Below are 13,757 nucleotides of genomic sequence, written 5' to 3'. Positions count from 1 at the left end.
ATAACGTCAGCTGCATGCAGATCTGTATAAAAAGCCGAAAAAATCTATGAGACAAAACAATTTGTGTAGATTTTGTTTGCGCATAGGTCAGACAGACGGATAATGTAATTTATAGATTTTCATCGCTCATAACAATATAAACACGTTGAAGAAAAGGGGGGTACAGCCTTTTCGTGGCAACGCCTATTACGAACGTTTTTATAGGTTATTTTAGGTTATGTGCGCCCCGCAGGGGATAGAAATAGGGGAAAAGCTACTGTGAAAATACGACGAAACGCCTCTTAAGAAGCGTTGCAACGAAAGGGACTATACCCGAAAAGAAAAAATCAGACAAACGAACAGAATCACAGAGAAGCTACGCTTCTAGCAACTAAATAATTTAGAGAATATAAATGTTTTGGTAAAATTTGTTTGCATGGGAATGATCATCATTACAACTATCAAACAAACGTAGCTACTATTTTAATGTACAAACTTCTGTTTCCACATCCATTAAAATTATTTCCAAAATTGTACCCTAAAGTATTGTAGTTTCATTCGAGATTTTTTCCAATCGCTCTTAACGAATGGGAGAACGTGTTAAAAATACAAATTTGAGTACTAGTTCGATTCACAGTCTAATTTTCCAGGGATCTAAAGGGATAAGACAAGTCCAATAAATTGATGTTAAACCACAAGAATTACCCCTTCTGTAGATAACAATTAGTGGTTCAAACGTTTGGATGAGAGCAATTTTAAACCGACAAATCAAAAGTCCGCTAAGTTGTTTAGAATTAACGAATATTAAAACGACAACTTAAAACTTTTGGGACTAGTGTAATAAACAGCCAAATGTCCACTCCCTCCTTGCTAATTTCACCTTCCTCCCTGAAAACTGTTTTTTTTCGACATCAAATGGGTGTAGGAAATTATTGATTGTCTAAATTCTGAGAGGTATTTAATCCAGATAACTACCTGGATCCAGTGGTGGGGACCTTTTTCGTCTGCTAGAAAATTACTTTCTGCTCTTATATAGCGAATTGGTGGCCATGTTAATATCCCCGACGATAAGCGAAGATCTGAAAATGTTGGACATACGAACATTAACACTTGTAGAGTGTCAGAACTGAACAATCAGAATATAAATATATATTGAAGTTTAAACAGAAGTTTAAGTAAATTTGTTGCAAAACTGACTTAATACAGAATACTATTTAAGGACAATTTTACGACTTGATTATAGAGAAGCTTGGCTTATAATATTGTAATAATTTTAATTTTGCAATTCATGATTTTTCAGCATAGCAGAGAATCGGTTCTAATCCAGCGGATATTAATTGGTTTCGAAGCTGGAAATTTACTTACATTCATTACTTTTTACAATCTCTATCCTAACAAAAAGAATAGAATACCTTTTATTGCTATGTAAGAGCTGGAGATGATGGAACTGACATGGGGAGAGGCAGAAGCATTGGCTAAAGACCGTCCCTCCTGGAGGATTGCAGTGGCCGAATTTGCTGAAAAAGCAAGACGCGGATAAGTAAGTAAGTAAGTTTTAACCAAACCCCTCCCCCCCCAGCCCCCTCCCTCTTTCCTTATTTAAAAAGCAAAACTTTTCCATAAAGAGGGTAGGGTCGGTATGTCCATTATACATAAACGGATAGCTCTAATGATAGAATTGTCCTATCGATTTCAATTTGACATGGTGACTCCCGTAATAGTTAGGTTAGGTACGATTTATTGTTACCAGAATGTTCGTAGTTCCATTTAAAACAATTTGATTTTAATTTTTGTAACAATTTTCTTATGCAATAAAATCTTACTATTCATCTGATTTTTAAATCATTGATTCCTACGACAACAGAGCACAAGCTTTTAGAAAAAGATCAATCAAGTTCTAAGAATTTAAGTATGTCCAATACTTACAACAGTATCCTATATTTAAGCAGTTTTGCAACACATTTTTGTACAATTTAGTTTCTAGTTCTGCTTATAGTGAAGGGAAGTGACCACTTACATAAAAAGATATTTTGCCCCTAAATTGTATCCTTTTGTTTCTTAATTGGATATTTCTACTCAAACAATACCCAGAAAACTGCTAAACTTTTAATTCCAAATAGATATTCTTATAATTAAGCAACAGTATGTTGATCTGTCTGTCTGTTTGTTTGTACCAAAGGATCTCGCTAACCGCTGAACCGATATGGTTCTCCTTTACAGGGTAGCTTTGTGGGAGGGTACCATCTCCCTCCCAAGAGATATAACCCCCAAAAAAATTGGCGGTGGGGGTCAATTGTATCCTCCTATCTATAAAAATTGTTATTTATCGGATCGTATTATAGACAGCTTTCAGCAGATGTTAAATAAAAAAATATAAGACTAAATTAAAGTTTTCGGGTATTCATTTTAAGATTTTTATTTCATTATTCAGGAAAGTTGTATAAATACATGATTTTCAGTATGGATAAGAACCGGTTCTAATCCAGGGGATATTAATCGGTTTGGAAACAATACTGGAAAATAAATTCCAACGTCGCTAACTAAGTACAAAGTAAACGAGGATGATTTTTGTACAAAGTATGAATATCAACATAATATAATATACTCTTTGAATGGATATAGTATACGTGGAAATATTGACATGAAACTCATTTATTAGTCAGTTCGTTCATGTGTAGGAGAGGAATCGTTAATTTAGCCAGCTGCGAGTAACATCTTATTATTTTACACGAAAATCTGGTGCAACATCCAATTAATTATATATCGATAATACTCTTTTGTACATTAGATTACAATAGATTCTAATATTGTATTATATTTATATTAATTGAAAAGCCTAGGGCTATGTAAAATATCCATACACCTAAAATTATCCAATGGACAGACATATTTAGAAGAGCAGCTACTCTACAACCGAATACCTACCTAATTAACTTATTGGGACGAGGTAATAGCAATCAAACAATCAACTTTTTAATTGCACCTCCTTTTTCTAGAAGTAATGAGTTTTGCCTGTTCAAGGCCCAAGACATTCCACCTGCTTCAACTAATAAATTAATCCACAAAAGAGGTAATTTGATTTATTATCATTGGGAATGAATACAAATTTATCATCTTATCCCTTAATTTTCCTGAGTTTCACTACATAAAAATTTAATTAAACAGTGCAGCCTAACCGACATGCGGACAGACACGGTAACTTATAGAGTAGCTTCGCAACAAAATTTTGACATTGATAGAAAAAGGACATTAATACTTGATGACAGATAAACTTTATATGTGTCTCTCTCTCTCTCTCTTTTTTTGCAGTCAAAAATACCAATTTTTAAAACCATGAAAAGAGCCATTTATTGTCCATAAATGGTTCAGTGGTTAGCTTTATCCTAACGGATAGACAGAATAACATTTCAATTGTATATAAAAAGATAGTTGATATGAATTATTAAAATCAAACTAGTAAGTGAATGCCTTGACCAAGAAAAAGATGCTACAATAGTACAATTTACAGTAAGGACTTTTAAATAAATGTTTTGTCATTAAAAGGCCGGTTATCTGCTTTTCTAAAACCCCTTGGATATTTTTTGTATTCTGGTAGAAAATTGATATGGCAATTCTAGCTGTATATTTACTAGCTGTTTTGTAAAAACTTTTTTTTTGTAAAAACCTTTAACTTTTTGTTTCTCCTACTTTCACACTATATCTAGTACTAGCGGCTACGCCCCTATAGACCCTTTGAGGAAAAGGGAGGGGGGGGGGGGGGAGTTGACTCTCCATATTAAGATTTTAAAACTACCATATCGGTTCAGTGGTTAGAGAGATCCTTCCCGTTCCCATGATATTATAAACCTTCCCAGGACCTATGAGAAGCTACACATTAAAGGAGATTCATATCATAACAGTTCAGCAGTTAGCGAGATTCTTCAGTACACACATACAGACTACTCCCTACATAAGCAGAAGAAATTTGATGATTGCAGTAGATTAATTTTCTTCACTTATTATTTGTAATCTAAACTTTACCTTTACTAAATGTGTAAAAAAATGTAAGATTGTTTTAGCTGCTCTACTTACAGACCAATAACAAATGTATACTTTGATGAATTCTTGCTATTCAACAGATCGTATTGGACAGAAAGCATACATTCACCCTTTTGATATGTTGTCATCCTTGTCATCCTATATGCTATTAGACTAAAAATGCCAGTTTAAAATTTGATAAATGTATTCCCTTAAAAAAATTAAATTGCCAATTTGAACATTATATAATTTTCTCAAAAATAGTGTTTCCATATTCAAACAAAATGAAACAACGATAAAATAGCGAAGTTACCCCACAAGTCAACATGCTTGGAGAGGTGTTTAGTTCGAATCTCGACTAAAGCCGCGCCATATGGAAAGACGTTAAAAGTTTTACCTACTTCTGCTATATTAAACAAAATTAGAAATACGAGCAGGGGGTTAATGCCTTGCTTCGTAAACAGATGCAACTTATCCCTATTCAAAGATTGTAGGTTGTCTACAATATGTTGGGATGTTAGTGCCTTAGGGCCATGCGTTGATATCAAACAATCAAACAGTTTTCTTGTCATGTAAGTAATCGTGCAATTTATTAAACCATATTTCCTTAACTTATCAGATACGCCTCTAGAGGCCTTTAACTTGAGTCAAAGGTAGAGGGGAGGGGGAGGTAAGGTTAAGGTTTGTATTTTTTTTAAGTATAAAGCAATTTTAAGGGAAGTCACTTTTTACTGAGTTTGATTTCTTTTATTAATGTGGAGGTACCCTCCGCTAAAATAGCTAAAAACCTTTCCTGAGCTTATAAGAAGCTTCATTTTAAAGAAGAAACATATCGGTTATACAGTTAGCAAGATCTTAGGCTAGCTAATATGTTGGCAAGAAGGCACACATTTTTTTCTTGATTTGTTGACAACCTTTTCCCTCCCTCACAATTTTTATAATAAATGATTAGTGCGTAATTCTATGGATTTTATAAAAAGGGGATAATTTTGTTTTACGCGTAGCTGTTCTGCAATTCACCTGTTACAGCTTTTCGGCCAAGTTGCATTTGCTAGGAAATATAACAATGGACGACGAATTGATCTACCTCCCAAAAGATGTTAAATAAATTATCTTCTGTAGATTAAAATTATAGGTTGAAAAGTTTGGACCAACTAATCAAGAATGTATAAAAGTAAGTTAAGTTTTTGAGACAATGTCATCCTTGTTATGTCCAAGAAAATGTTGGAATCGAGAAGGTAGGAGGAGGGAGGGGGTATTGACCCTTGAAACTTAGGCTCGGCAGCCGAGTGTCAGCTTCGACTAAGCCTCAAATTTAAACCGGTTTTGATGTTTTATGACTTTAAAAAAAGAAGGATTGGCATATGTGGGTCAGGTTTGGAATTCCAGCTGATTTTGAAATTTTAAAAGGTTTATTTCCTTGATGCTTACTAGCTGCTGCTGCGCGGCTGCCAAGCCCTACCAGAAGGCAAGCTAGTCCTGTCCTAGTCAATTAATCAAACACAGTTTAATTTTAAACTTATTTTCTTCAACAAGGATTATGAAGGCATATAAGCAAAGAAAAGATAAAGAAATTTTATCTTCCAAGACTGCTACAACTCACTTTGTCCATATGACCTACTATTTTTTTGTGTTTTTTCTCAGCTGCTGTAAAAGATGGATGTTGTCCGATGCACATTAATAATACACTCTTCATTAAAGTTTGTCCGTTCATTTATACATATATCTTTTTAGTGTTATTGTAATTATAAACTTGTTATTTTTGAAAAATTCAAAAAAAAAATACAATGCATATACTTCTGATGCGTCAAGCAGATAATCAGACCATTAATGGCAAGACCTTTGTCTGAAAGATTTGTCGTCTTGTTATGTCCTGGATATTGATAAACAGTCAGCATGTACGATTTGTTGAAAAGGCTCAGTGCTGCCGGTCAGATAATAAATGTATAGATATTGATGTATAATCCAGACAACTACCTGACCCAAATGGTGGATATCCTTTTCGTCTACTAGAAAATTGCTTTCTGTTCTTTTGAAGAGACATGGCTGTGTTTATACTTCCGACACTATTAGGCGATTTCAAAGACCTAATACAAAAACGGGACAGGGTCTCCACCGTGTGCGCAAAGTTACATATAACTCATGTCCCCTCTATTATTTTACATTAATGAACTCATAAATCAAACATGGTGCCCAAATATTAATTCTAAGAAAGCTTAATTATGCAATTTGATATTCTCAAACAAAGAGAATTTAATTATTTGCAAAAAACATAGCTAAATAAGGATGACAACATCCTTAAAGTGAAGCTCTAAAATAAGAAGTAAGAATAGTTATTTCTCGCATCGTATTATAAACGGCTTTCCGCGGATATAGGATGTACAATCATAAGATTAAAACTAGTTTTTTTAGTCCCGAGGTGCCGAAGGCACCGGCTAAAAAAACTGGTTTTAACATTTTTATATTCGTAGAAAGCTGGTTATAATACGATGCTAGACATAGTTTTTTCGTATAGATGAGAACCGGTTCCTATCCACCGGATTCGAATGAATACGAGAAAAAACGAACAATAACTCACGTAAGGTGCCAGAACTTTATAAGTAAATCATTACTTTAATTTGCAAAATTGCGTAAATATAGGATACAATTAAAGGACATAATTTTAATTTTAGGATTAGATTATAGAGTTGCCTTGCTTATAATACTTTACCATGTTTTCTAAGAATCACATGAAGAGGATAATTATATCATACAAAAAAATGTTGTTAACAAATCAGCATGTTTTAAAGGGACGTACTGACTTTCTGGTAATGATTAAAAAGTTGCTACGCTATCTGTTTTGCTCTAAATGTAATATGCACATATAATAAGAGGTAGGACCTACAAACTTTAACTAATGTAGAGCGCCAGAACTTAAAAAGCAAAATATGAATTTTTAAAAAAACCAAAAATAGTATTATTATATAGAATATCACATAAAAATAGTTAAAAACATATTTTAAATGGACTTATGACCTTTTTAATTACATTTGTAGAGTTGCTACGCTTTCTAAAGCATGCCTAACTGTTATAGGAATCAGCATGCCAAGTTTGAAATCGGTAGGTATCTATTGTTTGTCGCCTTTAGAAAAAATCTAGCGTTTGTCATATTCTAGTGTTTGTCAACTTCTAGCGTTTGTCGTATCTACTGTTTGATGTATCTAGGGTTTGTATGTTAAAACAACATGTTTTAAATGTTTTTTTTTGGTTAAATTTGTAGAGTTGCTTTCTAAAGCATACCTCATTGTTATAGAAATTACATAACAAGTTTGAAATCGGTAGGTTAATTATAGTTTTAAAAAAATAAAACAACATTTTTAAAATGGTTTTACGTCCTTTTTGGTTACATTTGTAGAGTTTCTCCGCTTTCTAAAGCATACCTAATTATTACAGGAATCATCATAACAAGTTTGAAATCGGTATGTTAATTATAGCATGCCTAAATTAACGATAAGAGCTAACCGTTATGGATGAACTCACAAGCCTCACCCTGTATTTCATTACGCAAATAATAAAAGATAAAAAAAAGTTATAAATATGAATAATTTGTTTTTATCTTTCTCTGTTTATCAATTCAACTTCATATTAAGCAAACGAGGTAATTTTATATTTAAATCATAAATTATATAATAAAGTATGTTAAAAAAAACAATCACTAAAAGTTTAAATAATCTAAGTGCTTGGAAGATGCTGTGAGTATTGGTGGAAAAAATATGACGTAACAAAAAAAATTAGCCAATGAGAGGCCACTATAATTTTACCATTGGTCAATAACGGCCTCTCATTGGCTAATTTTTTTTGTTACGTCATATTTTTTGCACCAATACTCACAGCATCGCTTGGAATCTTAGAGATAGACCCCATAATGAATAGAGTTTTTGATGGGGCATTTAATGACCTCTCTATAGACACCTTACCTAGACTTCTAACTCAATCTTTGCCAATTTGCCATCAAAAAGACAGACCCATTAAACATTGAGATATGACGGCTCTGTCTATTTTTGTTCTCGACGTTTGCAAGGTCCTTCTTTTTATGCCAAATAAGTTAGGATTGTGTTTGAAACCTGGTTAAGGTGTCTATATAAAGGTCTTTGCATGCCACATCAAATATTATGGTGTCTATCTACAAGAATTCAAGTACTTACTACTTATGACAGGATCTTTTTCTTAAAGACAAACTTGTCTTAAATTTAAATAAAATAGACACTTTTATGGTCGAGCAAGTTTGTCCTCAAGGGCTAGGTATCAAGCTGTAGCAGTGTGGAGGGTTGAGTAGAATCAAAATCTAATATTGTTTTCTTACTTGCATTGATTGATCATGAATTGAATTATTTTTTAGATATTAGTTTTGCACCAAAACTGTAAGGTTCCTATTGAAAAAAGTGAAGCTATTAAGTTTTTTTAAAACACCTTTTATGTATTCTTAATTGTTTGATAGAAACAAGGATGACAACAACCATAAAAGCGAAGCTCTGAAACAGACAAATGAACATTAACACTTGTAGTGTCAGAACTGAATAAGCAGAATATAAATGTAAAAAATTCGAAACAAAATTGCAGGCTAATGTTTAAAGACATACTTACATTTTTAGAACTTGATTATTTGAGATGATTTGCTTGTATATTGTTTTCCTAGGAATCAGTATTCCAAAAATCGGATAATTATAATGCATAAAAATTTGTTGTTAAAAAAGTTAAAAATCAACATATGTAAAAATGGACGTACGGACATTCTGGTATCGATTATAGAGCTGCTACGCTTCTTAGATCATACCCAACTGTCATAGGAATTAACATGCAAAATTTTAAATGGATAGAAAAATAACATGTATAAATGTACAATAACAAATATCCGTTATGAATGGATGGAAGGATCGACCCTAATTATAGAAAAGCTTCGCTTTTGATAAATATTATTAGATTTTAAGGAAGCAGCTTATAGTGCCTATAAAAAAATGACTACATACAATACAAATAACCAATGATAGGCCAGTATACATTTTAATTGGCCAATGGTAAAATACATATATGTATACTGGTCATTTGATTGTATGACGTAATTTCTTTTAGGCACTAAAAGCTGCTTCGATTTTAAGGTATTGTTTGTTACAATGGCGGATAATCTTCATCAAAGATTTCAGGTTCACTTAGAGGTTGGTTCTTTACATTTATACAGTGATAATTATTTATTGTAATGTTTTATAGACAGCTTTCTGTGGATATAAAAGTGAAAAATTAAAACCAGTTTTGTTATTATTATTAGTTTTTATAATAATTATTTTAATATTTGTGGGAAATTGTCAATGTTATGATTCTATACATGATTCTTCAGTATGGTTAAGAATCGGGTCTAATTCAACGGATGTTAGTCGGTTTCGAAGCTATAATGGAAAAATTTTACTACCATTTTTTGTCCCAATATTTGTGTGGTTAGATTTCCCTCTGATTGCATCTGGACCACAAAGGGATATAGTCCCACAGGGTTAGAGCCTTAGTCGAGCATAAAAACCACTCCCACACATATTAAGATGTATTGAATAGGCACTTTGAGGGAAATACCTATTTTCTCTTAAACAGCCATTATAAACTCCACCTGTGTAGGTTAGGCTATTCCTATAGGTATGCACATTAAATTGTTGCTGCCTAATAACAGGTTTTTGGCTATTTTTATGTTTTTAAATATTTCTTCATATATTTGGTGTTTTTGGTCCTATTTTAAAACTTTTTTGGAATGACAGTATTAAAATAATTTTCCGTTGTTTCAGCACTTCAGCACCCAGTATGTAATTTACTTTGATGGTCAGTCATTCAGTCATAATAAAAACATAAATATAGAAAAATATAAAAAAAGATGTTACGAAGGTTCTTTGAATTCCTTGTTATTCTTATACATAATTTTTGTGCTTCGCTACTTATGGATGTTGTCATCCTTGTATATTTATTTTTCCACTTTGAACTACCAGTGGCTGCATCCCTCGCATCTTGAGTCTTTGTATTAGGAGAAGAAGAGCTGAAAATATCCTAAAACCATACTGAGACCTTTATCTAACAAGGATGACAACATCCATAAAAGCGAAGCTCTGAAACGGTATGACAGACGAACATTAACTCTTGTAGAGTGTCAGAACTGAATATAAAAAAAAATATGAATATATAAGTTTTGACAAAATTATGCGTAGATTAAATACATTATTTACATTAATACAGTATTCTGTTTAAGAACATACTGACATTTTTAGGACTTGATTATAGAGATGCTTCGCTCAAAATATTGTAACTTATTGTAATAGGAATCAGTAATCCAAAAATCGGATTAATCGGATGATTTTATCACATAAAAACTTGTTGTTCAAAAAGTTTAAAAATCAACATGTTTAAAATGAACGTACAAACATTCTGGTAACGGTTATAGAGTTGCTAGCTTTCTAAATGGTACCTAACTACTACAGGAATCACCATGCAAAGTTTGAAATCGATAGGACAATTTTAACATGCCCCAATTAACGAAAAAAGCTCTCCGTTACGGACGGACTGGCGGACGGACGGACAGACGAACTGACCGACCCTTATTATAAAAAAGCATCGCTTTTTAAAAATAAAATAGCACTAAGAGAATCCCAGGACATATGTCAAGCTTCTAGTAATGGAAAACTCAAAGGGTCCAATAGTTAATGATATTATAAACAAAACAAAAAACTTTATATATCCTAATATATAAAGTAATAAGTTTTTTTTGTCTGTAGGGAAGGATCTCGATACCTATATAGTTCTCCTTTACAGTAAAGATTCTTGTAGGTCCTGGGAAAGTTCTAAACTCTTTTTGGGAAGGGTATCTCCACTCTCCCAGTAAAAAATAACCCCCCCCCAAAAAAAAAAAAAATATATTATTTACTTATTCTTTTTAAAACATAAATTTGAAATGGGGAATGTTCATTTTTCCCCTCCCACCCTGAGTGCCCCTAGAGGCTCCTAGGGGCGTAGCTGCTTGTTTATATAATAGGATTTATAAAAAAAATCATATAAATTAAAAATGGTAAAAAAGTACACTTCCTTTTTACAGGATGCTGATGAGTTTAAGACTCTTCCTCTGGTGGCCTTCAGGAGGATTCTGTTTTTCCTAACAGTTAAGGAAATAAAACTTCTGAGAAGAGTCTCTCCTTGGTACGTTATTTACCTTTTATTTCAAGTTATGCATCATGTCAGTCTGTCTAGTCTTATTGGTTTTATATCAAATGTAACACATTTACTTCAAAACTGACTTTGTCTGTCTGTCTATTAATTTGATTTCCAGTATGGCTTAGAAACCAATAATTATCCGCTAGAGTAGAAGCAGTTCTCAGCCATAGTGAAAAATCAAGTATAGTATCGTATTATATCCAGTTTTCTACAAATATAAAAATGTACATAATCATAATATCAAAACCAGTTTTGTTAGCCCTTGCCTTCGGCAACTTGGGGCCCCCCAACCCCAAAAGCTTAAAACGCGCCGTCCATCTGGAATTCCAATAAGACAGAAAAACTGTTGATCTGATTATTGCTCTAGAAGATCCATTTATGGGAGCTAAATAGTGTTAAATATCTCATTTTAAGCGCCTGGTATTGCTTTAAAATCCTAAATGTAAAATACCCCCACCCAAAAAAAATTTGAGGTTGGACATCTTTGGGGGGGGGGGGGGTTCTTCTGTTGCCTTAATTTTGTAGGTATCCCTCACCCCATTTAGTCAATAGTAGGGGGGGGGGGGGAGTAATGGGGGTCATGTTTTAGGAAATCTAATCTTAATAATTTAGGTTTTTTGAGAGAGTATCAAATGAATTTAAACAGCTTTTTGGAACCTACAAAATAGAAATGACAAGACAGGATTTTGTGAAGATTCAAAGAACTCTTGATGTTGCTATGGAGAGACCTTATGGACTGGATATCAAATTAAATCTTACAATTCAGAAATTAGATTCAGCTACAAAGAGAGAAATCTTGTCAAAATTCAAAGATAATATTACTGCATTAGATGTCCATATTTATAATGATGATCTTCAAAGACAACCCGTGAAAAATAATTTTCCATTAGAACTAGAATCAATTACCATAGAATTTGAAAATAATTGTTTGGCGAATACATCAAAGGAACTTGTTGAAAATGTGTTGGAGAATAATGCAAATTCTCTAACACATATTGGTCTTTTATTCCTTCGTGGTGACACTATTCTCAAATTACCTGTCTTGAACAATATCAAATCATTACATTTAAAAGTTATCAATGCAGATGATGCTCTGGCATTGATTCAGTCATGCAGAGAAACTCTTACTGAATTAAATATGGTAAAAATTGATGATCTAAATGTAGCTGTTATGAACAGTTTTCAGTTACCAAATCTTAAAGTAGTTCATCTATATAGTATTGGTGGAGATGCTGCCATAGCATTGGTTCAGTCATGCAAAGATACTCTCACTGAATTAAAGATGACAGATATTGAGGATCTATCTGAATATGATATCAACAGTTTTCAGTTACCAAATCTTAAAGTACTTCATCTAGATAGAATTGAAGGAGATGCTACCCTAGCATTAATTCAGTCATGCAAAGAAACTCTAACTGAATTAAAGATTAACTGCGGAAGTATTAATGCATATGATATCAACCGTTTTCAGTTACCAAATCTTAAAGTACTTCATCTAGAAGGTTTTGATGGAGATGATGCCCTAGCATTGATTCAGTCATGCAAAGATACTCTCACTGAATTAAAGATGACAGATATTGAGGATCTATCTGAATATGATATCAACAGTATTCAGTTACCAAATCTTAAAGTGCTTCATCTAGAAAGTATTTTCGAAAGACTTAATGGAGATGCTGCTTTAGCATTGATTACTTCATGCAAAGAAACTCTCACTGAATTACAGATGATAGATATTGAGGATCTACATGAATTTCATATCAACAGTATCAAGCTACCAAATCTTGAAATACTAAAGTTTAAGGACTTTGATTATTCTGACGATTATGATGATAATGACTCTGACTATGACTATTATGAATATTCTAACTATGATTATGATGATAATGACTCTGACTATGACTATTATGAATATTCTAACTATGATTATGATGATAATGACTCTGACTATGACTATTATGAATATTCTAACTATGATTATGATGATAATGACTCTGACTATGACTATTATGAATATTCTAACTATGATTATGATGATAATGACTCTGACTATGACTATTATGAATATTCTAACTATGATTATGATGATAATTACTCTGACTATGACTATTATGAATATTCTAACTATGATTATGATGATAATTACTTTGACTATGACTATTATGAATATTCTAACTAAAACTAATTTTTAATGAAAATAAAGTATCATTCTTTGATTTCTTGATTTTTAAAAATGATAAGTACAAATAATAATTAATAGGGAAGTAATAGCCAAATAACTTATTTAATTGTTTTTTTACAGGAATTAATAAAAAAATCTAGTTAATTCTTTAGACATATCCTTATAACACACTGCATTTTTTTAAAAGTTTCATCTGATAATGAGAAATTTAAGTGTAACAGTAGGGGGGGGGGGGGGGGGTAGAGCTCAATTTGAAGAAAAAAACGGAAATTGTCAAAGTATTTGTAATCTTTATCCTTTTATATAATTCTAAAACCATATTAATATCGGTGTTAGGGCAATCATGATCATAAATAGCGCAGCAACT

At 32.4% G+C, this 13,757-nt stretch overlaps 1 protein-coding gene across 1 annotated transcript; it reads left to right on the top strand.

Moving 5' to 3' along the window:
* Window positions 1-7,595: 7,595 nt before the first annotated feature.
* Window positions 7,596-13,451, top strand: LOC145328655 (uncharacterized). Its single transcript, XM_080172428.1, has 4 exons — window positions 7,596-7,633; window positions 9,132-9,188; window positions 11,096-11,196; window positions 11,824-13,451. The coding sequence occupies exons 2-4, from the start codon at window positions 9,147-9,149 to the stop codon at window positions 13,385-13,387; spliced, it is 1,707 nt and encodes a 568-aa protein (XP_080028554.1). The 5' UTR covers window positions 7,596-7,633; window positions 9,132-9,146; the 3' UTR covers window positions 13,388-13,451.
* The last annotated feature ends 306 nt before the right edge of the window (window positions 13,452-13,757 follow it).

This window comes from Acartia tonsa, chromosome 9 (assembly GCF_053477335.1).
Source record: "Acartia tonsa isolate MP-2025a chromosome 9, ASM5347733v1, whole genome shotgun sequence".
Taxonomy (NCBI): Eukaryota; Metazoa; Arthropoda; class Copepoda; order Calanoida; family Acartiidae; genus Acartia; species Acartia tonsa.
The sequence above is the reverse complement of the archived record's forward strand: the minus strand, read 5'-3'. Positions and strand labels throughout refer to the sequence as shown.

Bases quoted from the DNA above. Each gene is read 5' to 3' on its own strand.
- LOC145328655 (XM_080172428.1), top strand. From the start codon at position 9,147: ATGGCGGATAATCTTCATCAAAGATTTCAGGTTCACTTAGAG. The intron at 9,189-11,095 runs GTTGGTTCTTTA...TCCTTTTTACAG, and splicing joins GATTTCAGGTTCACTTAGAG to GATGCTGATGAGTTTAAGAC. The intron at 11,197-11,823 runs GTACGTTATTTA...TTAATAATTTAG, and splicing joins CTGAGAAGAGTCTCTCCTTG to GTTTTTTGAGAGAGTATCAA.